Source organism: Lepidochelys kempii, chromosome 1 (assembly GCF_965140265.1).
Source record: "Lepidochelys kempii isolate rLepKem1 chromosome 1, rLepKem1.hap2, whole genome shotgun sequence".
Taxonomy (NCBI): Eukaryota; Metazoa; Chordata; order Testudines; family Cheloniidae; genus Lepidochelys; species Lepidochelys kempii.
This window is the reverse complement of record NC_133256.1, coordinates 239,038,393-239,065,406: the sequence shown is the minus strand read 5'-3', so window position 1 is coordinate 239,065,406 and position 27,014 is coordinate 239,038,393. Positions and strand designations below refer to the sequence as shown.

At 46.0% G+C, this 27,014-nt stretch overlaps 1 protein-coding gene across 11 annotated transcripts in view; it reads right to left on the bottom strand.

Moving 5' to 3' along the window:
* MICAL3 (microtubule associated monooxygenase, calponin and LIM domain containing 3) overlaps nt 1-27,014 on the bottom strand; it is a 243,358-nt gene that overhangs the window by 162,336 nt on the left and 54,008 nt on the right. For all 11 annotated transcript variants that reach the window (XR_012155812.1, XM_073319717.1, XM_073319728.1 and 8 more), the window contains exon 2: nt 5,939-6,322. Coding sequence is in view for 10 of the 11 variants with exons in the window: in XM_073319717.1 (XP_073175818.1) it covers nt 5,939-6,202 (264 nt within the window). In the remaining variant the exon portion in view is untranslated. The remainder of the gene's footprint in view (nt 1-5,938; nt 6,323-27,014) is intronic.

Sequence of the window (27,014 nt, the reverse complement as noted above, 5' to 3'; positions counted from 1 at the left end):
GTCAGAAACTGCCACTGTGTCTGGACTGATGGGAAACGGCATAATGAGAAGCAAAAGTGTGGAATGAAGTGGCAGCTTTACAAATGTCTGTGGTTGGCACTTGAGCCAAGATAGTTGCAGAAGTTGCCTGTGCTCTGGTAGAATGCACCAACATTCTAGCTGGTGGGATTGGATTAGCTAGTTGGTAGCATAAACGAATACATGAAGAGATCCAGGATGAGATTCTTTAAGTAGAAACTGGCTGGCCCTTACATCTGGGTCCAACAGGAGAGACAGTGCTGATGAGGTCACGCCGGTGCTATAAAAAAGATTAAGTGAGCATGTGCTTGTGTCACTTTGAAAATGACTCTGAGACGGCAAAGGGAATTGGAGGGAAAGAATACAGGAGAGATTTCTTCCAGGATAGGAGAAAGGCGTCTGTCAGCAAGCTTGGGCTGACAGGGACAAAACTAATAATATTTTTTGTTGGTTCTTGTTGAAAACCGGTCCACTTGGGGAGTCCCCCACTATTGTAAGATGGGCCTAGCCACATCTGGACACAATGACCATTTGTGGTAAATCAGAGAAGGATCTGCTCAGCTGATCCGCCAATGTGTTTAGTTTCTCTGGAAAATATGAAGCTCTGAGATTAATTGAGTTGGCTATACATAAGTCCCAGGAGGCAGGTCGCCTCTGGAACAGTTGGTTCAACCATGCCCCTTCTTATTTGTTTATGTAAAACATGGTCACCAAACTGTCAGAATTAACTACTTTTTGCCCCACTATGTGGGGGAGGAAGGCCAAGCAGACTAGACATACCACTCAACTTCCTGACATTTATAGAGTCTCTAAATCTTAAGACAGTCAAAGACCTTAAGTCTCCAGGGATCATCCATGAGTTCCCCAGCTCAGAAGAGTCACATCTATGACTACAGTGAGGTTTAGTAGTGAGGAAGAGAAAGGAAACCCTCATGCACTCTTTCAGAGGGTTTATCCACCAGTTGAGAGATGACAAAATTTATGTTGTCACTCAAAGCAGTTTGTCTAAATGGTGACAAAATCAGAGCATAAACTGATGTTAGCCATGCTTGCAGCTTTCTGAGGTGTAATCTGGCATGATGAACTACATACTGCCATGTGACCAAGAAGATTGAGGCAGCTGCATACCACTGAGAACAGGAATGCTCTCATTTGCAGCACTAATTACTGAAAGTTTCAAACCTGGCTTGTGGTAGAAAGGCCTTGGCCTTCATGGAGTCTAAGAACGTCCTGATGATTTCTATTGTCTGTCCTGGTTTTAGGATTGATTTGTCTCTATTTACGAGAAGCCCCAGTGCATTGAACATGGACAGGACAGTTGATATTCTGGATAGGACTTGAGCTTTGGACTGACCTCTGATCAACCAGTCATCCAGGTTAAGGAATACATGGACATCTAATTTTCTTAGGTGAGCTGCTACAACCGCCATGCACTTCATGAACACTCGAGGAGAAGCTGACAGACCAAACAGAAACACTATGAACTGATAATACAGTAGCAGCCATTCACCATGAATTTGAGATACTTCTGATGGTTGTGATGTATTGTGACATGGAAGTGTCCTTTAATACAGGACAGCGTCCCAATCCCCCTGCTCCAGGGAAGGAATAACTGAAGCTAGGAATTTTATTTTCTTCAGGAATTTGTTTAACTCCCTTAGGTCTAAAATAGGTCTAAGACCCCTTTGTCTTGGGGATCCGGAAATAGCGGGAATAGAAGCTTTTGCCCCGAGGTACAATGGAACTTCCTCTATGGCCCCTGCCTGAAGAAGTGATTAGACTCTGAGATTTGAAGGGCAATCTCAATCTCATTCTCATTCCTGAAGAAGGATGGGGAAGAGAGGGTGCAGGGAGAGGGGGTAGAACTGAACTGGATGGCATACTCCTATTCCACCATGCTTAAGACCCATCACCAGCCTGAAGTTATGTGGGTCGAAATACCAAGGAAGTGCGATAAGCAATTGGTAAGACTACGATTTAGTCATGGGCAGTTTTAGTAAAAATCTTGAACAGATCACGGGAAATAAACAAAAATTCACAGCACATGACCTGTCCATTACCTTTACTATAAATACCCCTGACTAAATCTTAGGTGGGCAGGCCCCAGGGCCAGTCCCACCGGCTGCTACTTGGGCTGTCCCCGGGGCTAGTGGCACCAGCTGCTGCTCAGGTGGTCCCTGAGGCCAGCGGCCACTGAACAGTGGCTGGTGTGACTGTCCCTGGGGCCATTACTCCAGCCATCCCCAGACCACTGCTCAGGTGGTTCCTGGGGCCAGCCTCAATGGCTACTGCTCGAGCAGGCCCCGGGGCCAGCAGCCAGAGAGGCCACTGTCCTCAGGGCCACTGCTCCAGCCAGTCCCGGACCACTGCTCAGGCAGTCCCTAGGGCCAGCAGCCGGGGCCACCCCAGCAGCGTCCGGTGCGGCTGGCCCCGGGGCCGTTCCAGCAGCGGGTGGTTTGCTGTCCAAGGCCAGCTGCATGGGTAGCCCTGGGGGCAACCACACTGGCCACTGCAGAAGTCATGGAGGGTGTAGAAAATCATGGAATCCATGACTTCCGTGACAGACACATAGCCTTAACGATTGGTAAACGAACATTGGAGAACAGATGGAGCTGTGGTAACTAGTACACTCTCCTTGACAAACCCATCAAAATGCCTGCTTGGATGAAGTGGCTGGACAGGATGATCCCACCGATGCTTTCTCCTTAGTGGATCTTGGGACTGAGGAAAGCAAACCCCGGGTGTCTGTATGGCTGCTGCGGATGAAATGGCTTTTCTTTTTGCTGCGGGGGTATGCATCCCAAGGGATTTGAATGCTGCCACGGAATTCTTAAGGCTCTGAAGCTTGTCATCTGTTTTCTCTGAAAAGAGGGAGGAATCTTATCTTTTTTTAAGGTCCTGGATAGTCTGTTGGACCTCTAGAGGTAGCCCAGACAACTGCAACCATGAACACCTTCTCATAGCAATAGCTGATGCCATGGTTTGAGCAGCCGAGTCTGCGCTATCCAAACTATCCTGAAGAGCAGTCCTAGCAACCAGTTTACCCTCTTGAGCCATTACTGCAAATTCTTGTCTACAGCTAGGGCCCTACCAAATTCACAGCCATGAAAAATGCATCACAGATTGTGAAATCTGTTCTTTTGTGTGCTTTTACCCGATACTATACTATATAGATTTCACAGGAGAGACCAGCGTTTCTCAAATTGGGGGTCCTGTCCCAAAAGGGAGTTGCAGGGGGGTCACCAGGTTATTTTAGGGGCGGGGTCACGATATTGCCACCCTTACTTCTGTGCTGGCTTTAGAGCTGGGCGGCCAGAAAGCGGCAGCTGCTGACTGAGGGCCTAGCTCTACGGGCAGCAGCATGGAAATAAGGGTGGCAATACCAGACCACGCCATCCTCACATCTGCGCTGCTGCTGGCTTTGCCTTCAGAGCTGGGCTCTTGGCCTGCAGCTGCCGCTCTCCAGCCACCCAGCTCTGAAGGCAGCATCGACGCCAGCAGCAGAGTAAAAGTAAGGGTAGCAGTACCATAACCACCACCCCCAAACAATAACCTTGTGACACCCCCCCCAACTCCTTTTTGGGTCAGGACCCCTACAGTTACAACACTGTGAAATTTCAGATTTAAATAGCTGAAATCATGAAAAATTATTTAACAAAAAAAAAAAAAAGTATGACCACGAAATTGACCAAAATGGACTGCAAATTTGGTAGGGCCCTATCTATAGCCCTCTGGTAGCTTGTCTTTAAATTTCATAATGTTCTTCCAGAGGGTGAAGTCAGATCAACTCAGGAGAGCATGTTGGTTTGCAATCCTGAATTGCAGGGTTCCTGAAGAATAAAGCTTGCAACTGAACAGATCCAGCTTCTTTGAATCTTTGCCTTTAGGTGTGGATGGATGCTTTTTGGCCCCGCCTTTCCCACACATTGGCAGCTACCAACACAAGAGAACCTGTGAGGGGAGATGAGGATAAAAAAAAAATGTTCATACCCTTTAGAGGGGACAAAGTATCTTCTCTCAGCTTGTTTTGCTGTGGGGGCAAAGAAGAAGAGTGTCTGCCTAATTGGTAGAGCTACCCTGGCTGAGGTGACGGATACCAGGTTGACTACTAACTTTTAAGAGCTTTCGTGCATCTCGTCTGCCTGAATGGGAAGTACAGAGGCAACTCTTTTAAAAAGATCTTGATGAACTCTGTGGTCGTCTGGCAGTGGCTCAACAGCCTCATCTGGTGATGAGGATGAGGAAGCAACAGGCATCTGAGGTGGCAGTTGGTCTGTGTTGTGCAGCAGAGAGGGGGCTTGAGTGGCTTCTGGCTGCTCGGTACTAATCTCAGTACTGGGAAAATGATGCTCTTTGTGCTGATGCCTTTGGTGCACTCTCCATGACAGCAAGCGAGATGATTGAAACGAGGTCGAGGAGGGGGGAAACACACCAGAATGGCCACGGAATTAGGCCTGGGACCCATCCTTGTCTGGGCCATTGACCTTTAGGAGGATCCCAGTGCTGGGGCTGCTGCATGGCGCAGGGTCCCAACTACTCTGATGGGGGTATGTTCCCCCATCCTGGGCGGGATACAGAGGACCTCACCTCTAAGTCCCAGGAAGAAGAGTCAGAGGTTTCTGATAGCGGAGGTGCAAATCCAGCTGTTACTGGTGAGAGGTAGCCTGAGCCTGGGCATGGCGGTATCACGAAAATCATGGGAAGCTTTCCTCTAGACAACATGGACTTCTGTGGAGGCTTGGGTAGCAGCACCGCAGGATCTCGATGAGGTGAGGTATGAACCATGGGCATCGGTACCAGCTGAGGACCTTCCCTGCTGGCCATACCGGTACTGTGAGGCTAAGCATGTCTCTTGCGGCTGCATATGCCTCTGGGGTTGTTGGGATCAGCATCATCTGTTGGCTCTGAAAATGCCTTTCAGGGGGACAGCCTCAACAGACTTGGTACAGGCTCCCAAGATGGTGATCCCCTCTAAGGAGGTGACAAGCCTGCCTGGGATGGGGGTTGTCTCTACTCTGAATGCTTCTTCAGGTTTGTGCCTCTGTCTGGCTGCAGTACCAACACAGCTGAATGAGGAACGGAACCTGAGGAAGGCCTGAGCCTTTTCTTTGGTCCTGGGGTACAGTCCCAAGAAGCTGCAGGCATCTCCGGTGAGCACTCCATACCAAAGCTGATGTTCTTGAGGCTCTCTCCCCGCGTGGCCACTCTGATGGGCGGGGTCAAAGTGCCACTTCTATAAGCAAGCACTCAAGCCTCACCACCCTATTTTTTTTTTAATGGCGCTTGAATCACGTGCAAATGTAATGTTTGTCATGAACAGGGAATTCCCCCCAAACATTTCAAAGAGGCTGGGTGTGGGTCGCTGAGCAGCATGGGTTTCATAAAGGTCCAGCAAGACTTAAACCCTGGGGAATGCAGCACTGTTCTGGTACTGGAAGATAAAAAGTGGTCAAAATAGACCAAAAATGGAAACCTAGCACTACAAGTTGTCTAACACTAACTATAAATAATAAACTGGTAAACAGGATCTATATACAGAAAAGGAGTGAGGGAAGCACTTGAATTAACAGGCCTGAATTGTTCTGACAACTGTCACTATCAGTAAAGAGGAACTGAGGCGGCTTGGAGTGGCTCTGCCCCCTTATACCAGTGACAGAGGGCGCTCCAGCCACCCCAACGGGTACCGCTGAGGGAAAAAAAGTTTCCAACATCTTTGCACAGGGCACACGCACACATACAGTGGAATGGAAATGTGCAATTGCACAAAGAAGAAATTCCTTTTCCTCATAAACCTTTCCCCATAGATTTCCCCCGACCCAGGTACTGCCCTTGCATATTCTGCAGACAAGTAATAGTATCGAGTTAGGCAGATCATTACTGGCTCAGGTGTGTAAGCTCCTTGGAGACCCATTTTCCTTACCTTCGTGTTGGCGCATGCTTTCCCCTTCTTATAGTCTTTGTGGCTGCCCCTCTTGTCTAACTTGGCCCAGAGGGCTTTGGCTTTCCAGTAGTTGAGCTTGGACTTGAGTTTATGATAGAAAGAACGATAGTCCTTGGGCTTTAGCTCTAGGTAGTCACAAAGCTCTTGGAAAGCTTTCAGAGTCCCCTTACAGGTTGTGGCCTGGACAAATCTGTCGAAGAGAATGTGGGCTTGGTTCACCTTCTCGTTCCTGCTTTCCTCCATGCTTCCCACTCAACAGCTGCCCTAGTTGGTGTGGGGTCAGCTGTGCTCTTCCAGTCTGGTGGCCTTCCTGATGTTGCTCTGCCCAGCCACTTTCACCTCTAGCCCACAAGCATTATTAACCTAGAAAGTAACAGAGAGAAATGTCAATGAACTTGCATTTTTACTCATGTTTCTAGAGTTACAACTTTGACCACCTAAAGTAGTTCAATCTTTCCATAAATAGTAAGGCAACAGAGGTTCTCAGCCAAGCTGATGGAGAAAAAACATTCTAAAAAAAAATTAGAACGGTTTTTCAAACATTTAAACATCTGATCTTTTTTTAAAGACCATCAAATCATGAATGCTTTGTCTGATTCCCTCCCACACTCAAGGTTTTCCAAACATTTGTTTCTTTTGTGCTCCATATGCAGAAGTTTGAAGTGAATTGGATAAAATTTTGGTGAAGTTGGGGAGGAGAGGAGGAAGTGTTAAAACAAAAACAACAAAAACAAAAACCATCAGGCTTTTAATTGTAATGAAAAGCTAGACATAACCATAGCTGTGGAGAGACCAGTACCTCCATAACACAGCTGTGCTTACATCTAGCTCCTCTTACAAGCACCAGCACCACCAACATAAGGAAAAAGTTGCAAGAGTTGGGATTTCGCTAGCAAAATCAATGCTGGTTCTTTCATTCAACAAGCAACATGCATCTCTACATACAGCACCTGAAGAAGAGGAAAAAGCATGTTGAAGATGGTGCTACTGGCTGAAGAAGCCTCAAACACAGCAATGTTAAAGAGCGACCTAAGGAAAGTGATTGTGCCTACTGCACTCCAAGGAAGTTTAACCTGCAAATGGCAACCAAATGCCTGAGGAAGAAAAGACAACAATAAAAATAGAAATATCTAACATTTCATCAGTAGATCTCACAGTGTTTTCCAAAGGAGATCAGAATCATTAGAATGAAAAAGATGCCTCCACTGTACTTGCTCCATCATACCAGGGCATTCACTTTGCCCTGTCTAGCCTCTCTGTGGGTATTCTTCTGGCCTTAATTGCTTTTCAGAAACTCGATATGATGGAGCGATTTGGATGCTGTATTATCATCACTGTTAACTTTTCCCTTTAGTGGGTATAGCATTTTATATGAACCCATTAAAGGCAGCTTTTTTTTTTTCTTTCAGCAAAGAACACAAAGTACTTTGTCTTTTATTTCTATAAAAAAAATTCTCTTGCACACTGAGAAAAGAGTGCCGTTTGCCATCTGAGCATAGAATGGGTAAAGCCGCAGAGGAAACAAAGCACTGGTACAGAATGTGAAAATGCAGCTCCTAGAATACTACTGAAAATAGAGGTTTGTTTTGGTTTTTTGGAGAGAGGGGAGAGGGTGGAAAGAGGCTAGGGCAGAAAAGGAATCTAAGGATTCAGATAAAAATCTTTCAGATTCTCACCAGAAAGGAAGCCAAGTCAAATCTCTGCAGCTCATATCTCTGCCCCAATCAGTCATAGCTCTGCAGCAGTTTGTTTGGGCACGTTGGATCATATCCCAACATGACAGTGAATACTCAGCACTGGGAATGGCGGAGTAGGCTGATACCCCATTACACAACACAGAATTACTTTTTGGTTGAGAGATACAAGTTTTCACCTACAGAATCCAGAGCATGGTGGCGGGTTTACATGATTCGGACTTCATTAGTGCAACTGTTTTACTGCATTGAAGTGGTTTCTCTGATTGGCTGCCAGTAGTTATGGCCATATCAGTAACATCCACTAAGTGGTATGGAAATGACGATCTTCCTTATTTTTAATCTTAATTCCCATTTCACAAGAGTGAAAAGACTCTCCAGGCTGTGGCTCTCAAGGCATACTTTTCCAGGGGTTGAAGACACTGTGCTTTAAGCATATTGGATTGCTTACTTCGTTTACATCTATGTAACACTAACTGTAAGCCCTCCCCACAATTAGCTAAAAGCTGCAACGTACAACTTCTGTTTTGTGTTGTGTCTACTTGTCACTGACCATTACTCAAAGATCCTAACACTCAGTGTGATCCTTGCATTAAATGTTTTCCTGGTTTCCTTTCACTTACAAAATGTTTCCCAATAATGAATAATCTAGATTAAGAGACATAAACCCCCTGCAGGTAATGGCAATTTCGCAGAGAAGTCCATTAGTCTACAGAGTGTTATTAAAGCACCCAGATCCAAGCCACCACAGGATTCATTCCTTAATGCTGCCTCTATTTTTATTTCGCCAAACAAATGCAGCAGGATGATCCTGCAGTGGAGTCTCCCTGTGGGTTAAACCCAGAACTGCTACCGTTCCAGGAACCTATTTCTTTGTGTTTAAACTCTGCCAAGCCATAACCTTCTTTTGTAAGTTTGTCTCATTGTACACAGGTTAACCAAAGTAGTGTATTAACTATTTGGGGGAGGGAGGGGAATATAGGACTCTTCACACTCCACTTTATAAGGGGCTATATGTAAGCCACTTATTCTTAAAGAACGGTTTCAGAGTAGCATCCGATGAAGTGAGCTGTAGCTCACGAAAACTTATGCTCAAATAAATTGGTTAGTCTCTAAGGTGCCTCAAGTACTCCTTTTCTTTATTCTTAATGAAGAAATTCAGCTGTTTTCTGCATGTAGCTTCACTGGATTTCCATTTACCTCCCACTGCCACAATTTCTACATTCTTAATGCAAAGAACTGAAGCCCCTGAAATCTGAGGGCAACAAGCCAGAGATCACAGGGACTACAGGAGCCAAAGCAAGGACAGGCAGAAGTATTCGCCAGGTTTCCAGGCTATAAGTATGTGTCTCTGGCTTTTCTGCAAGTCGGCAGTATCCTGCATGTTTTGTCTCCAGGCAGCTGATTGCTGACTCAGAAGCTCTGCACATTCCTTGGCTACTACACTAAAGCGTTGGGAAAGAAAGACAAAGCCCATGAAGTGCATGCAGGAACAGGGCTCATGTTTCTATTTACAACAATAGCAAGAGGTTGTCACTGACTAATGGTTGCAAGTACGCTCAGGATCTCCTGCTCATGCCAGGACAAAAGAAACCAACAAAAATAAAACATACTATGAACGATTCCAGGTGGTGTTTCCTCCCTACAGTCACCACAGAATGTTAATTTCAAAGTTGCATAAACATTTGAACAGATGTGCAAATGGTAAGAGAATGGGTTGCCTGCAAAACTCATTCCCCTCCTGGCTCTTAAGTCCAATTTAGCAAGTTGGAAGAGGTCTTGGAGGTGATGTGGGCTTTGGAGTTTGATCATGCAAGTGACTGGGAAAGCGTTAGATAGAACAAACATTTTTTTCTTCCAAGCAATATTCATCCGTTCTGAGGTTCTTGTGATTTCATAACCAGCAAAAAAAGTTAAGAGGCAAGAGAGGAATGCTCCGAATCTTTGATCTTTACAGGCATCAGCCTGAGACACCTCTCAGAACTTAATTTCTGAACAAGCGAGGATCCTTCATATAATCCAATATAAAACTGTTATTCCGAACAGCCAAAAAGCTCCTTTTAATGCCAACAATGTCTAATTTATTACAAAATGAATCAAAGAAATGGCCCCCTTTGCAGAACATTCAACTCATGCTAAATGACACATGGATATTTACTAGGCCTTTTGGGTTGGAGGGCAAGGCCAGCTATCAGGCTGTAAAACAAAATTCAAAATGGATGGCTATAACTAGAGTTACTAAAAAAAACCCACTTATTTTTGCCCCATATTATAAAGACAAGAAATGGGGAGATAGGAGGACCAAAGATGCAGTTGCAATGTTTGTTGCTTCCCCTCCATAACTGAGAGAAGAACACCAACATCATGCACAGTATGTTTTAAGATGTTATTTAAACCTGCCTCCGTTCCATAAAATTTAGCAGACAGAAAAACATACTGGACATTAGATCTGTTTGTCTTCTAATAAACTAACCAAAAGTTCAGCAGGGGCTGAAGCATTTTGGTTTCCATCTGTATCCTCTGAACGCATTCTCCAAGGTGGAACACAGGTGGGAGAGGTATAGCCCATAAAGGAACTAAGTTGCCCAAATGAGAACCTGCTCTTCCTAAAAGAAAACAGTGCATATTAACTGCTCACAAGGAGCAAGTCTGCATCTCAAGAAAACATCCCCCCGCCTTCCAGTCCTACTTTTCTACCATTATATGATTCTATATTCACTATTGCAGTGCTTATTTCAAGGCAACTGACAGTGTCTGAAAAACACTGTGACAATTATTACTTCCCTGAACTCAACTAAAATGCTATTTTGCATCTTCCTACTGCATTATCCTTAGGACTTGGCAGAACTTTTATTTTTTCATAATTCTGGCAGATACCTATGTCTATTTTTAAGCATTTTTCTTGATTTTTAAATCGATTTACATTTTCATATGTGCATGAAATTATGGGGCTTTCAGACAGTTATTTAATGATAGTCTCTCAAAATTCTCAAGCAGCATTTTTCTTACTTTTCCTAGCTGTAAAATTTAATTATGGATAGAAATATTGTTGTTGGTTTGTGTGTGTGCGCACCGTGAAACTGATGTTAACTGACACTGACTGATAAAAATCTAATGCTTCCAAGCCTAGTTACCCTGTGACCACAGCAGAAGTCCCTAATTAAGAGTGCACCTAAGTGGGGACAAAGACAAATGGACAGCTTTCTTCTTCTACAGCCGGGGTTCTCAACCTTTTCTCTTTCTGAGGCATGTCCCTCCCCATCATGCTATAAAAACTCCATGGCCCACCTGTGCCACAACAACTGTTTTTCTGCATATAAAAGCCAGGGTTGGCAAGGGGTAGCAAGCAGGGCAGTTGCCCAGGGCTCCACGCCAAAGGGCGCCCTGCAACGCTGAATTGCTCAGGCCTCTGCTTCAGCCTTGTGTGGTGGGGCTCAGGGCCCTGGCTTCAGTCCTGTGCGGCAGGGCTCAGACTTTCTGCCCTGGGCCCCAGCGTGTCTAATATTGGCTCTGTTTGGCAGACCCCCTGAAACCTGCTCATGGCCCCCCAGAGGGCCCTGGACCACTGTTCTACAGTTTGATTAGAATAGGGTGACCAGATAGTAAGTGTGAAAAATCAGGATGGGGGTGGGGGGGGTAATTGGCACCTATATAAGAAAAAGCCCCAAATATCAGGACTGTCCCTATAAAATCAGGACATCTGATCACCCTAGATTAGAATGACAGTGTCTCAAATGGCTGAGGGGTGAGTCAGGATTCCCTTCAGCAAGACAGAGTTGCTCAACTTAGTCATCAAAGTTAAGAATTTTTTAATTCAGGGTTCATTTTAACCAGTTTCCATGAGTCACAAAATGCTCATAATACAGGACTGCCCAGCGGCAGCATTTATCCATTCAAGGAAGAATGAAAGAGAGAAGCTAGACGGTTATAATGTATCTGTTCACTTTTTCTCTCTCCTTTTAAGATCACAAGGGAATAGTAAGAGATGTGGAAAGCTGGTATAATACAAGACCAGCTTCAGGAGGAAAGGAATGAGCCCAGCCTGAATGACCTGACATCTATCGTTTCACCCAGCAAGTGCAGCACCGTTCACAGGGTACAATGACGCTGAGTTCCATTGATTGGCAGCTCCCCTGAGAGCAGAAATCCTCACCTCGGGCAATTAAGGACTCTGGTAGAACCACCACTTTAAAATCAAGACCAGTCTTTTGTTCTTTAAGGGCCTCACATCCTGGCACTGTCACCACACTTCAAAGCACAAGTGATGCAGAATCAATGGCACAACAGCAGAGGAATTTCTTTACTCAAGGAAGAAAATGCTCCCTCAGTACAGAGAGGGGGAATGCCCGACCAAACTGATCTTTGAAGTGTGGCAGTCAACATACATTATATTCCAATAAGGTGAAGTGAGCAATACTCCCCTAAATGAAACAGGCTCTAAAAGTATAAGAAGAGGGATGCCAAAGGCATTTACAGTTTGACAGGTAGAATCCCTGCCTATTGCCCCACATCCTCAAGAGATGTTTCCTGGGAGCAGGGAAAAATCCCAACATCCCAACTAATGCAGTGAAAATATTAACAAGAGACTTATGTAGCATTCATTAGCCAAAACATTCTTCAAATCCGGGTAAGCACCAATAACCCCATTTTACAGTTGTATAAATTAAGGTACAGAGTAAATAACATGAAGCAGCTCTACCACCTGTTTGCTGTTCTGAGATAAACTTTATATCCAATCAATCTTTACTTCGTAACTCCCTGGAGTAAACCCCTCCATTCATGATGGACTCCAGCCATTGCAGTGGATATGACTTAGTGCTCTCAGTTGCTCCCATACAGTGCCAGTATCTGCCCAAACTTCCTGGAGCATCACCCCTCTTTTCTCTCAGACTTTTATTTCCCCAAAGGTATGGGGCACTTCCCTTGCCCCCGCTACTTCACCACTACCCCCAATACTGCAATTTCATCCCTTCTTTCTGATCAACTGCCATGGAACCTTTCGGCTCTGCTATTCCACGAGATCAGTGGTCCCCAAACTTTTCAGGGTTGTGCCCCGCCCCTTACTCCTGTCCACCCCCACCCCGGGGCCAGGCTGTGGCTACCGGAGGGGGAGGATGCAGACAGGGGTAAGGGTGCTGAGGCTGAGAACAGATCTGCGGTTGGGAGCAGGTCTGGGAATGGAGCTGCAGCCAGGGGCTGAGGCTGAGGCCGGGTGCAGAGCCACTGCTGTGCCATAGTCAGGGGGCTAAGGCTGGCCAGGGTCGGAGCTGGACCAGGTCATGCTACTCCCCCTCCCCAAATGTTCCTCTGTGCTCCCTAGGTTTGGGGACCTCTGCAATAGTCTCTCATCATCCTGAAAAGGTTTCTCTAAAGACTACTGTAATTTTCCCCAGTCCTATTCCTTACGGGAAGGTGTGATACTCCATGTGTACAACACACCCCTTTTCAGGTCAATCTACAATCATGTCACACCATAATCAGCAGAGATACATAAATGTTAGTCTTCAATACTGAATCAGGTGAGACAGGGTGGAACAGCTGGGTGTTTCTGAACACAAATGCACTGAGTATGTCCTACCACTTCATTTCACATGTAGACCCACTGAAACATAGTGCCAGGCTTAGACACCATCCTAGGAGATCCTACAAGGTTGACATTCCTAGAATTCCTCCATAGCTATCCTATAATTCATTGACAGCTCTGGTTTAAAGGAGGTCTCTGCAAAATGGCTGGAATGGACACTTTCATATGACAAAAACAATATGTTCTCTTTGGGAGGACCCAGCTATGACTCCCGTTGAGGATCAGTATTTCCTGCACAGCAGACCTCACCAGCTTTGGAACACAGTACAGGATACAGATTAGTTATATCTCTGTTGGGCCAGCATGATATACCACTGGGAGGGTATGCTTGTGGGGGAGAAGAGAGGTTTTTAAAAAAAAAAAAAAAAAAAAAAAACTGAACACTAAAGAATGAAGAATTGGTCTGACTCTTAGTAAAGAATGCAAAGGACATACAGCCTGGAAGCTGTGGACAGCATATGGGGACTCCAGCAGCATAGTAATCTAAGTCCTTTGAGGACTGGATTTTCTACCAGCATCCTGAAAAAAAAAAAAAAAAAAAAATCCAGGGCAGCAGTTTGGCAACAGGTAATCAGAGGTTACATTATAGTATAGTCTAGATGCCAAAAGAACCTCAAAAGAGCAAGTTAACTGGCTAATAAGAACCACACAGAATGTGGTTTTAATACAAATAAAAAAAACTCAAGATCAGCGTACACCTCTGTCAGAGCCAAGGGGTGACTGTGACCCTGGAAAGCCAAACAGGAGAGATGGTAAAAACAGCTGAAACTGTATCATATAAATACTGCACATACATAAATTTTATTGCTCTTCAAAAAGTATTATGAAATTTAGAAATTTCTAACCTGACATAGGGCAGGCAGGTGTTACACAAGCTTCTCTTTTGCCACACTCAGCTCCGCCAGCATGCTTCAGTTCTACCCTGCAGCAACTCCAGCTAGCCCTGCCATATACATCTCAGTACAGACTGATAATTGCCTAGAATTATACTGTCTGGACTGGGTTGAGATCACCAAACCCATGGGTGCTGGCTTCCTCTAGGCCCCAGGGATGCTCAACCCCCTGCTCCACCTCCACCTGCACCCCCAAGCCTCTACCCCACCTCTTCCTGCCCCCGCTCTGCCTCTTCCTGCCCCAGGTCCGGCCTCCACCCAAGCCCCCACTCTACCTCTTCCCGCCCCTGCTCCCTCCTTCCCAGTTCCACTGCCTCCTCCGAGCGCACCCTGTCCCCACACCCACCCCCATGCCTTCTGCACACCGCAAAACAGGTGATCTTGGCAGACGGAAGGTGCTGGGTGGGAGGGGGAGGAGTTGATCAGCAGGGCCGCAGGCAGACAGGAGGTGCTGAGGGGAAGGAAGGGAGCTGGCTGCCAGTGGGTGCTAAGCACCCACTAATTTTTTTCCATAGGTGCTCTAATCCAGTGCTTCTCAAGCTATCTGATGTGGGGGACTGGCAATTTTTTCCCCCCAAATGTGCACACAGACCGGCAGCTGATGGCTCGCAGACCGGCATCGGTCCACGGACCACAACTTTGAGTAGCACTGCTCTCGTCGGTACCTATGATCAAACCTATTTTCACCCTCAGCATCAAGCGATGTCTCAACACAACAAGCATGAAGCTCAGACACTCAGCCATCTGTGTCAGCATTAGCCATCTTGTATTTAGCTGTGACACTAAGTACCTTTCCCAGACCTCAAGAAGAGATCTGTGTAGCTCGAAAGCTTGTCTCTCTCAACAATAGAAGTTGGTCCACTAAAAGATATTACCTCACCCACCTTGTCTCTGTAACATCCTAGGACCGACACAGCTACTACACCATTGCATATCCCAGAAAAGTGACAGTCTGGATTTTTTTTAAATTCTGAGGCACATTCCCTAGCATGTTTTGGTGAATACCAGATTCTCAATACCCAAACGTAAAATGTTCCCAACCACTTGCACCCAAAATGTAAATAAATTCCTTATAGATGAGCAAATTTTGTAGCACTTTGTGCTGCTTCCAAAGTTTCAGCTATTCTGGTGATGGAAAAAAAGCAGGCAACTTTCTGGAAGAGAGTGGGTAGAAAAGGAACAGGCAGACAGGGGACACACAACAGTTGTGGTACAATACTGATGATATCCCCACCACATGTGATCAAAAGCATCAGGATGAAGTACATTGCTCTGAGTAGCTCAAATACATCACTTAAAGGAAACACCTCCTGTTTCTGTTATGGAAGACAAAATTTAGTCGGCAGAAGGGTTTATAGGTTTGGAAATTAAATTCCTTACTGCAGAACCAGCAACAGTATTTGGGAGAGAAGCAGCCAAAGCAAACCAACATGTGGGCATGAGGGCTCTATAGATTTCCCTCCGCCCCACACAGCCACTTCATTTGAGCTTTTATAACAAATAACTCTGTTTGGAAAAAATATCTGGGAGGGCAGGGAACCTATGGGTTCAAAAATGGCTATAATTGCCAGCAAAACCATACACACGGATTATGATGTATATATCTCAGGAATCCAATCCATAAAACGTGGACCTTTATCACTTGAATCTCCATATAAGAATTAGGGACTATACTGTCTTTGTATGACAGTCCCTGTAGAAAGGGAGACCATCACAATCCACAAACACTTCAATAGATTTAATTACATACAGCAGAGGGCAGCAGTACATACACCAGCAGGAATGGTATTGATTGAGCAGAGAACTTGAACAGGATGCAGAGTGCAATTTGAAGAGAGCGAGAAAGATTTTTTCCAGTAAACTTTGAATATCTGTTTCAGTGGCTGGCCATTGTGCTTGAGTGGCAGGTTCAAGATGGGGATATAACCTTCAGTTTCAGGGTTACAGTTATTTATCTAGAATCTTATCCGAATCAATGTTATAGAATCTATGCTATGTATCGAGAATCTTATCCGAATTAGGGTTATAGTTATGTATCTAGACTCTTATGCAGAGTCATCTAGATCCCAGAGCTCACAGATTAAATGGCAAAAACTCAAAGGATTGAAGATTAAATGGAGTTTCTTAGCCTAAAAAAAAAAATTAAGCACAAACCATATCTCACAAAACTGGTTCTTTTATTAGGCCCCTTTCTGCAGTAATTGAAAGTCTTTCCTTTTCTAGAGCCAGTCTCAAGGCTAATTTCCCGCCAATAACTTACTGTATTGCTTGGAGACAGAATCTCCACCCTGCCTTTCTCTTAGAGGAACAGCATCCTTTCTCTGTAACAACATACCCACCCCCATCACCATAGCATCTGAGTTCTTAACCTAATGGCATACTAAACAATCTTAATTTTGTATTAATTCTTAAACCATTTGCTTATTTATTTGAATTATTACTCTTCTAAAATAGGAGTTCTGGGTGCCCTCACTTGGATAAAGGCCAACTGTTTTTAAAAAAAAACCACACTAACAAACAGACATGTCAATTGACTGAAGATCAAATCAAGTAACCCAGCAACATAATGTAACAGAAATTTGTCTCTCCACACAACCTTCAAAGTCTCATCCTATCACTATCCAGCTCTCCTCATGAGTAAGGGAGAAAAAGTGAGCATGGCACAGGAGGGGAGCTTCTATCTTATGTTTCATTCAGGGTGCCCTGGGTAAAAGACTGTTATGATACAACATTATGCCCATTATATTTCCAAGACGTTTGTGTGGAATTGAGCACTTGTTTCTCTGTAGTGTCAAAAGATGGTGACAGTCCCCACACAGATAAGCATACCTTAACACTTCACTTCTCTCTACAGGAGTAATGATCTGGATTCTGTGGAGAGCTGACAGCTGAGTAGGACCAGGACTTCTGTCTGGAGATGAAAGCCTCCATTTCATAGGTTAACAGCACTTGTGCATACCATTACCGTGCTTAAAAATAGCAACAGGGCTGTATGTTCCCCATTTGGCTGGACATTTGGCTCCCACTAGATACTGAAACCAGCCTCAGTTGGCCAGATAACAAGTCATCTCAAGGCGCTGGGTATGCAGAGATGCCTCTCTCAGCAAAGATGATACAAAGTTCAATGCCAACAGCAAGTGAAAATCTGTTAGGAAACCAGCTACAAAGGACAGAGGTGGCGGTGGGGGTGTTACTTATTCTCCTCCCCTGAGGCTTTGGCATGCACAGCTTCTGAAGTAAGGCAGCAACCATCATTTGAAGAAGCAAGCACTGTTAATGCTCTTGGATCCTGTGAGAAAATGGTTGGTATGAATAAGTCAGAGGGGAGCAGAGGATGAAGACTCAATCCAACATAAATGTAAGGATGCCAATCAGCTAGGACTACCACCTTTGAAATGCGCAAAAAAAAAAAAAAAAAAAAAGAGCCACCCCCCGAGCTCCCCAACAAGGCAAGCCCGCACAATTCCAACTCCCAACCACAAGGCAAATCTGCAAACCTCCCCTTCTCCTCATTCTCACAACTCAAACCCTCTCTTGCACAGTTTTGATCTGTTATCGCTTAAACCGTGGAAGTAGAAACACTGCGCATCTTTAACTGGACACAGAAACTTTTAACATTAGATATCTCAGTGTATCATAGTGATAATGCAAATCTTTAAACCCATGTAAAAAAAACCTGGCAGATTAAATTATTTTTCTGGCAAATCCCTTAAAAAAACTGATTAGGCCAGTCGAATACTGGAGAGGTGGTAATCCTATGATCAGCAGTATCTGTGTCTATTAGCAGGAATACAAGAAGCTTCTGTCATTGCTTTTCAACCTCAAGGACTTTTCTATCTTCCCCTTCTAAGTCAATCCTCATTTGGATAAAGGCCAACAAGAAATGACTCTACTTCAAGGGGTACGGTTACCACCTGGCCAGTATCTGACCAACCTGCATGGTTCTTTTTATGGATTTGCCAGTTGCCAGAAAAATAATTTAATCTGTTGGGTTTTTTTTTTTTTTTTTAAACATGGGTCTAAAGATTTGAATTATCATCACGATACACCGGGATATCTAACGTTAAAATTTTCTGTGTCCAGCTAAAGATGCTGCAGCATTCCCATTTCCACAGTTTAAGTGATAATAAATCAAAACTGTTCAAAATGCAGCAGCTGTCTGCCCACCAACACGCAAGTGCATCACAGATGTGAGAGAGAGGGGGTTTGAGTCATGGGAGAGTGAGGAGACATATAATGTTATGTTACCACTCTCTAGATCAGTGGTTCTCAATCTATTTACCCTTGTGGGCTGCATATGCAGCTATCTGTGTTATGTGGGCCACATACACACAATATATACACTACCTGCATGGCCCTGAGGATGCCACATGGGCCACAGCCATGTGCTGATTGGGTCGCATGCAGCCTGTGGGTTGAGAACCACTGCTCTAGATACTATGAGTGGCTGTTGAAGGGGGGGGAGGGAGGTGGGGGATTTGCAGAGTTGCCTTGTAGTTGGGGTTGTAGTGGTAACCCTACTCAGAGGCGAAGGGAAATCCTTAGCTGAGCTCCAAGAAGCTCTGTACGGAAGGCTTCTACAAGTACTGCTCTTTGATAAAAAAGACACGAGTAAATTTCAAGGAGAGACAGTGGCATGAGCAGAAGGAGATCCAAGAGCACCAGCTTTTCCAACAGACAGGGGAATAAAACTGTGGCTTGAAAAATATCCCCTCCCCATGCAAACAAAGTAACATGAGGATTTAGCATGGAAGACAAACTTCTGGCTTACAACAGGTTTGCTCCTCTTTTGGTTCCTTCCTCCAAACACGGAGGTCAAATTCCAGCCAGGGAAAAAAAGAGTGCACGTGCATGAAAAGAAAAGAAAAATCAGTCTGTTCCAATTGGGCCATGCTCAGCAACGTAAGTCACTACTAACCGTGCCAGGGCCATGTCAAACTGTCAGCCTGCCATGCCATTAGCTCTGCCCTGACTAGCATGTTATGGTGCATAAGAAATAAGTGACCTATTTGAAAAAATAAACCTCAAATTTCTCTCATCTCTTCTATCTTAGGCTGTTTCAGGAAGTCAACAAAATCTGCCTGAGTGGCAAAAGTAGATAGGAGTGGGTTAAAATGCAGATCCAAGAGCCAAATAAATGTAATCCTTTAACACAGCAGCATAATACCCACTGCAGCAGCAAGATTTGCATTTCTACCCCCTGCACAGACTATGTTTAGTGTAATGGCTGAAAATGATAGGGAGGAGATGGGCTCAGCTCAAAGCAGAGAGAAGGTCACAGCATCCTAAAAGGGAAAGTCAGAAGAGCCAAAATGGGCAGGTCACTTTCTTTTCCCTATATTCATGTAACCAAGCTTTTCAAATTCCCTTCTCTCTCTCCTGGATACAAGATGAACTGTTTATTGCCAAGCATGGTGGTACATGAAGCCATAATAAAACAAAGATTAACCCATGAAGAACAGAGCATGCAAGACTGCAAGGCAGCAGACAGAATAAGGAACACACACACACACACACACACACACTCCTGCTAGCGAGAGATATAAATACCACGTCCTAAATCCTCTCTATCATTCTGTGGTCAACCCTCCACAACAAAGGCAAGCACTAGACCAAGGCAAGGACTGGATTCAACAGAACTGAACAAAAACCACTACCTCTCTCCTGAAACCGCACTAGAACACCTTCCGTGCACACTGACTTTGGGATGAATTGTAACTCTTGTAAAACCGAAGTTGCATTATTAAAATAAGCTTCCAAATTGTGGTTTTGGTGGGAGTTATTTCACACTAGTAAGAAAATGACATTCAGGGATTGGCAGAGGTAAAAAGGAAAATGACCTATGGGGCCATAGCGAACAGCTATTCGGATGTTAAATTAACTGCAAGGTTTTAAATAGACAGTTCTAAACAGCCTAAACCAGAGATTATTCTGTCACTCTCCGTGCTGTCAACGTTGCAAGACAGAGAGGAAATGCCCTACTGCTGCACAATACAAACAGAAAGGACAATGACGTACCTATAAATTGAGTTCTTGAAACATTATATCTCTGCAAAGCTACACTGCAAAGCAGCTCACCAAGACCCAAACAGTATGGACCTGCAGAAGCAAATCATTAAGAACTTTTGGCTCAATTTTGGTGTTACTAAATAGCAGCTTGGTAACATGAAGTCTTAAAATACCAAAATAAATCCAATCCTGCAACGTAAAGAGAGGTTCATGGAAGTGAAGTTCATCATTGGGGTGGGAGGCTGATTCTGGTTAATCATGAAGTGCAGACAGCTATTGTACCTTCCCCAGGTGCTTAATTTGCTGGAGGAAGGAAGGAAGGAAGATGTTGCTTAGAGGGAAGCTGTGTAGAGGAAGCATGATTGTAAAAGCAAGCAGCAGGTTAAGTAGGAAAGCTGACTTTGCAGACAATATAGAAGGAAAATACTGCCACATCTAGTGAAATTACACGATACACACTAGTAGGGAAATGAACTGTTACTGTGACCGAAAAAAAATGTACTAGGAAAGATTTCATTGACTGCTAGAAGTGACAAGCTTGGCTGCAGTGCCCTCTTGGGAACATGATCAATTATGTTGAAGCTGATGGCATGCATTTAGTTCAATAGCTGGAAAAAACAAATGTGTTACTCACATTCTCATAACTGTTGTTCTTCAAGATGTGCAGCTCATATCCATTCCAATTAGGTGTGCTCACACCGCGTGCACAGTTGTTGGAAAGATTTTCCCTTAGCAGCTTCCGTTGGATCGGCCGTGGAGACCCCTGGAGTGGCGCCTTAATGGCGCTGAATTTATGCCCCCGCTGACCTGGCCGCTCTTCAATTCTTTTTGCTGGCTATTCTGACAGAGGGGTAGGAAAGTAGGTGTTGGAATGGATATGAGCAACGCATCTCAAAGAACAGTTCTAGGAAGATGTGTAACTCTTTTCTTCGAGTGATTGCTCATATCCATTCCAATTAGGTGACTCCAATTAGGTGACACCTACCTAGGTGGTGAGGTCAGAGTTATGGAACTGCTGACTGAAGCACTGCTCTGCCGAATGCTGCATCATTCCTGGCATGTTGGATGATGGCATAATGAGAGGCGAACATATGTACCGAGGACTACGTTGCTGCCCTGCAGATCTCCTGTATTGGAACCTGGGCCAGGAATGCCCCCAAAGAAGCCTACACCCTTGTGGAGTGTGCCATAACGGCTAGGGCTGGAACCGTGGCTAGTTCATAGCACATCTGGATGCGATCCACTATGAAATCCTCTGAGATGAGACCAGGAGCTCTTCCATCCAGTCTGTAACCGCCAGGAACAGCTGGTTCAACTTCGGAATGGCTTTGTGCGCTGGATGTAAAAGGCTAGCGCTTGTCGAACATCTAGTGAGTGAAGCCTCTGTTCTCGGATACTAGTGTGAGGCTTAGGGAAGACTACCATCAAAAAAATGTCCTGGTTGTTGTGAAAGTGTGACACCACCTTTGGAAGGAAGGCTGGGTGAGGTCTGAGTTGTACCTTGTCCTTATGGAAAATTGGGGGGAGGGGGGATTGGAAGTGAGCAGAACACTGGGCACTTTCTGTTGCTCCGGGTGGCGAGAAGGTCAACCCGAGGACACCCCCACCTTTGGAAGATGGAGTGTATGACATCCGGGCAGATGGACCACTCATATTTGCAGAAGGACCTGCTGAGATGGTCCACCAGTACGTTCTGAATTCCTGGGAGACAGGATGCTTCCAGGTGAAGAGAGTGCGCTATGCAAAACTCCCACAGCCAGAGGGCTTCCCAACACAGGGGAGAGGAACGGGCTCCACCCTGCTTGTTGATGTAAAACATGATGGTGCTGCTATGCACTGTCCTTGTAATTGGACCTGAAAGGTTTGACATGCTAGCTGCACCGCCCTCAGCTCTTTGATATTGATATGGAATGAGCTCGTCCTGTGACCACTGGCCCCACGTCTGGAGGTCTCCCAAGTGTGCTCCCCATCCCAGAGCTGATGTGTCCATTACCAGGGACAAGGAGGACTGGAGGCTGTTGAAGGGGACTCCCTCGCACACTGCCCGAGGGTCGCACCACCACTGGAAGGACTCAAGCACTTGTTGAGGCACAGCGACCACTGAGTCCAGGCTGTTGCAGCCCAGGCGATAGGCCAAAGCGAGTTATGCCTCAAGGGATCTGAGTCTCAGTCTGGCATGCTGGACTACGTAAGTGCAGGTTACTATGTGGCCGAGAACACTCTGGCATCCCCTTGCTGTAGTGGTCAGGTATCTCCCAAGGCCTTGAATAATGTCAGTCATCACCTGGAAATTGGGCCTGTGGCAGAAACGCTCTTGCCTGTACCGAGTCCAATACTGCCCCAATAAACTCTATTCTTTAAGATGGTGACAAGGTTGACTTGTTCACGTTGATGAGGAGACCCAGTGTCTCAAAAGTGTATCTGATTAAACGGACCTGACACACCACCTGTTCCCTGGAGCAGGGGCCCCCTGAGCAGCAGGTCGTCGAGTCAGGGATATACCTGCACTTGCCTCCTTCAGACGAAGGCAGCTATGACCGACAGGCACTTGTTGAACACTCGGGGGGCTGTTAACAGGCCGAAGGAGAGGACCGTAAACTGGCAAATTTTGTGGTCGACCACAAACCTTAGGCATAGTCTGTGTGCAGGCTGAATAGCTATGTGGAAGTACACGTCTTTCATGTAAAGGGTGGTGTACCAATCTTCCGGATCCAGAGAAGGGATAACTGTACTCAGGGAGACCATGTGGAACTTCAACTTTACCAAGAATTTGTTGAATTCTCGCAGGTCCCTTCCCCCTTTGGCTTTGGGGATTAGGAAGTATTGGGAATAGAATCCCTTGCCCCTGAGGAACCTCCTTCACTGCTCCTATGGCGAGGAACATCCGCACCCCCTGAATAAGGAGTTGTTCATGAGCAGGGTTCCTGAAGAGGGATGGGGAAGGGTGTGGGAGGGAGGGAAGGAGCACAGTTGGAGAGAATATCCCACTTCTACCATGCAAAGAACCCAGTGGTCTGATGTTATTTGAGACCAAGCACAGTAGAAGTGGGATAGATAGTTTACGAAACAGGCAGAAGGATCTGGTTGAAGCAGGCTCGCCGTCCTTGGGCGCACCTTCAGGCCTGCTTTGAGCCTGACAATGGCTTGAGCCCTGGCCCTAGCTGGGCGGGGGATGGGAAGGCTTGCGCCTGACATTCTCGTCTCTGCGCCTGTAAAAGTCCTGCCTCGGCCAAAGAGGATAGGGGCGTTGCTGCTATGGTTGAAGCTTGAAAGGTTTGCATTGGGTTGCTGTGATGTGCATACTTGGCAATTTCATAGTCGCCTGGGAGACTTTTAGGCTGTGCAGCCAGGAGTCTGTTTTTGCTCAGAGAACAACCCTGCCCCATCAAACGGCAAGTCCTGCAGGGTTTGCTACACTTCAGGTGGCAACCTGGACACTTGAAACCACGAGCCCCTCCTCATGGCTGTTCCAGAGGAAAGGTGTGGGCGGCAGAATCCACAGCATCTAGTGAGACCTGCAGAGAGGTCCAGGCCACCGCCTTTCCCTTCATCAATAATAGCCGCAAACTCAGCTCTGGAGTCTCGTGGAATCAGCTCCTTAAACTTCAGCATGGAGATCCACAAGTTGAAGTTGTATCTGCTGAGGATAGCTTGTTGGTTTGCTATCCTCAGCTGCAGGCCTCTCCTTGAGTAGGCCTTTCTGCCGAAAAGGTCCATTCGCTTCAACTCCTTCGACTTGGGAGTTGGTCCCTGCTGCCCCTGTCTCTCCGTCTCATTAACTGCGGTCGCTACAAGGGAGCATAGCTGTGGGTACAAGAATAGGTACTCATACCTGTCATAAACAAAGGGAAGGGTAAACCCCTTTAAAATCCTTCCTGGCCAGAGGAAAAATCCTCTCACCTGTAAAGGGTTAAGAAGCTAAAGGTAACCTCGCTGGCACCTGACCAAAATGACCAATGAGGAGACGAGATACTTTCAAAAGCTGGCAGGAGGGAGAAAAACAAAGGGTCTGTGTCTGTCTGTATGCTGCTTTTGCCGGGGACAGAACAGGAATGGAGTCTTAGAACTTTTAGTAAGTAATTTATCTAGGTATGTGTTAGATTATGATTTCTTTAAATGGCTGAGAAAAGAACTGTGCTGAATAGAATGACTATTCCTGTCTGTGTGTCTTTTTTGTAACTTAAGGTTTTGCCTAGAGGGATTCTCTATGTTTTGAATCTAATTACCCTGTAAGGTTGTCATGGTTCCTCCCCCACTCTGAACTCTAGGGTACAGATGTGGGGACCTGCATGAAAAACCTCCTAAGCTTATCTTTACCAGCTTAGGTCAAAACTTCCCCAAGGTACAAAATATTACACCCATTATCCTTGGACTGGCCGCTACCACCACCAAACTAATACTGGTTACTGGGGAAGAGCTGTTTGGACGCGTCCTTCCCCCCAAAATACTTCCCAAAACCTTGCACCCCACTTCCTGGACAAGGTTTGGTAAAAAGCCTCACCAATTTGCCTAGGTGACTACAGACCCAGACCCTTGGATCTTAAGAACAATGAACAATCCTCCCAACACTTGCACCCCCCCTTTCCTGGGAAATGTTGGATAAAAAGCCTCACCAATTTGCATAGGTGACCACAGACCCAAACCCTTGGATCTGAGAACAATGAAAAAGCATTCAGTGTTTTACAAGAAGACTTTTAATAAAAAATAGAAGTAAATAGAAATAAAGAAATCCCCCTGTAAAATCAGGATGGTAGATATCTTACAGGGTAATTAGATTCAAAAACATAGAGAACCCCTCTAGGCAAAACCTTAAGTTACAAAAAAGATACACAGACAGAAATAGTTATTCTATTCAGCACAATTCTTTTCTCAGCCATTTAAAGAAATCATAATCTAACACATACCTAGCTAGATTACTTACTAAAAGTTCTAAGACTCCATTCCTGTTCTGTCCCCGGCCAAGACGACTACAGACAGACACAGACCCTTTGTTTCTCTCCCTCCTCCCAGCTTTTGAAAGTATCTTGTCTCCTCATTGGTCATTTTGGTCAGGTGCCAGCGAGGTTACCTTTAGCTTCTTAACCCTTTACAGGTGAGAGGAGCTTTCCCCTGGCCAGGAGGGATTTCAAAGGGGTTTACCCTTCCCTTTATATTTATGACAAAGGTATCTACTTGATTTTACAGAGGTGATTCCTCTACTTCTATTAAAAGTCTTCTTGTAAGAAAACTGAATGCTTTTTCATTGTTCTAAGATCCAAGGGTTTGGGTCTGTGGTCACCTATTGCAAATTGGTGAGGATTTTTACCAAACCTTCCCCAGGAAGTGGGGTGCAAGGGTTGGGACGATTTTGGGGGGAAAGATGTATCCAAACTACGTTCCCCAGTAAACCCAGATAAAGTTTAGTGGTGGCAGTGGAAATCCAAGGACAAAGGGTAAAATTAATTTGTACCTTGGGGAAGTTTTAACCTAAGCTAGTAAAAGTAAGCTTAGGAGGTTTTCATGCAGGTCCCCACATCTGTACCCTAGAGTTCAGAGTGCGGAAGGAACCTTGACAGTACCCTTTTGAGGGTACGAAATACTTCTGCTCAACTCCTTTAGCGATAGGCGGGATAGATGCAGGGGTCTGCCATAGAGTCTTAATGTTGCTCTGAATTATTTTTATTGGGGCAGAGTTATCCTGTATGGCCCCTCTGGTGCCAAGATGTCCACCATGGGTCCTCAGGTTTCACTATTTCCTCCGCTTGCAACCTCATGTTGCGGGCGATCCTCCGCAGTAGGTGTTGGTCTACGGGGGACGGACCTGAGGTACATGCACCTGCCACCACCTCGTCTGGGGATGAGGATGACAAAGCCAGGAGGCGGCACAGGGTCCTTCTGACCCTCCAGCTCTCTGACCTTCTCCTGATCAGTGCCGGGGGCCCCTGTGCCGACTGCTGTCACGGTGGCAGTGGCCTGGCTGGGCAGCGGGCCTTGTGCCGATGTAATCTCGGCGGTGGCCTGGCCAGGCAGTGGGCCTTGAGCCCACATAGTCTCAGATCCCTGTGGCGTAGGTCAGTCCTTAGGCAGTAGGGGCACTCTGGTCTCTGAGGCCACTGACCGTGAGCCCCTGGAAAAGGACCCGAGCCTGGTGGTAAGTCCCGGGGATAAAAAAAAAAAGGGCCACCGTACAGGTGGCTGTTACTGGGGATGCAAGGGTACCACTCCTGCCGCACTTCGGCGCCTGTCGGAACTGTGCCAGGAGTAAAAGGAGTCCCCATCAGAGTCCGACGAAACCGACCTTGACCACGATGACCACAGTGGTGCTGATGGGTAGTGTACCAGGGACCGGTGCTGAGTTGACAGTGTGGGAAACTGGCGCCGAGTTAACGGTTTGGGCAACTGGTGCCACTCCGTCAGTGCTGGGGACCAGTGCTGCTCCGCCCTTGGTGCCGGGGAAGGAGATAGTCGCCCCACTGGTGCTGGAGAACCCCGCCCGGAACCTGGTGCTGGTGAGCAGTGCCTTGACGACAGCGATCGAGATCTGTGCTGAACTGGAGAGGGAGACCGCTGCATCATGGCTGGCTTGCCTCTAGACAGAGCCGGTTGTTGAGGCACCGAAGGCTTGTCCCTGATTGTGGGGGGATTGAGGTGCCATCATGGCCATCAGATCCCTAGCAGCTTCGAAAGTGACCAGGGTGAAGGGCAGCTTTAGCTCCTCCACTTGACACTGTGTGCTGGACTCGGCGGTCCCCTCTGAGGAACTGAAGTCGATGGCACCGACTCCCGTGCTCTGGACACAGAGTACTCCTGCATAGGACGCACCGCTGTCGCGCTTGCCGGCACTGCTGTCTTCAACACAGGGGAACAATCTCTGTCCATCTTCCTGTGCCGTTTGT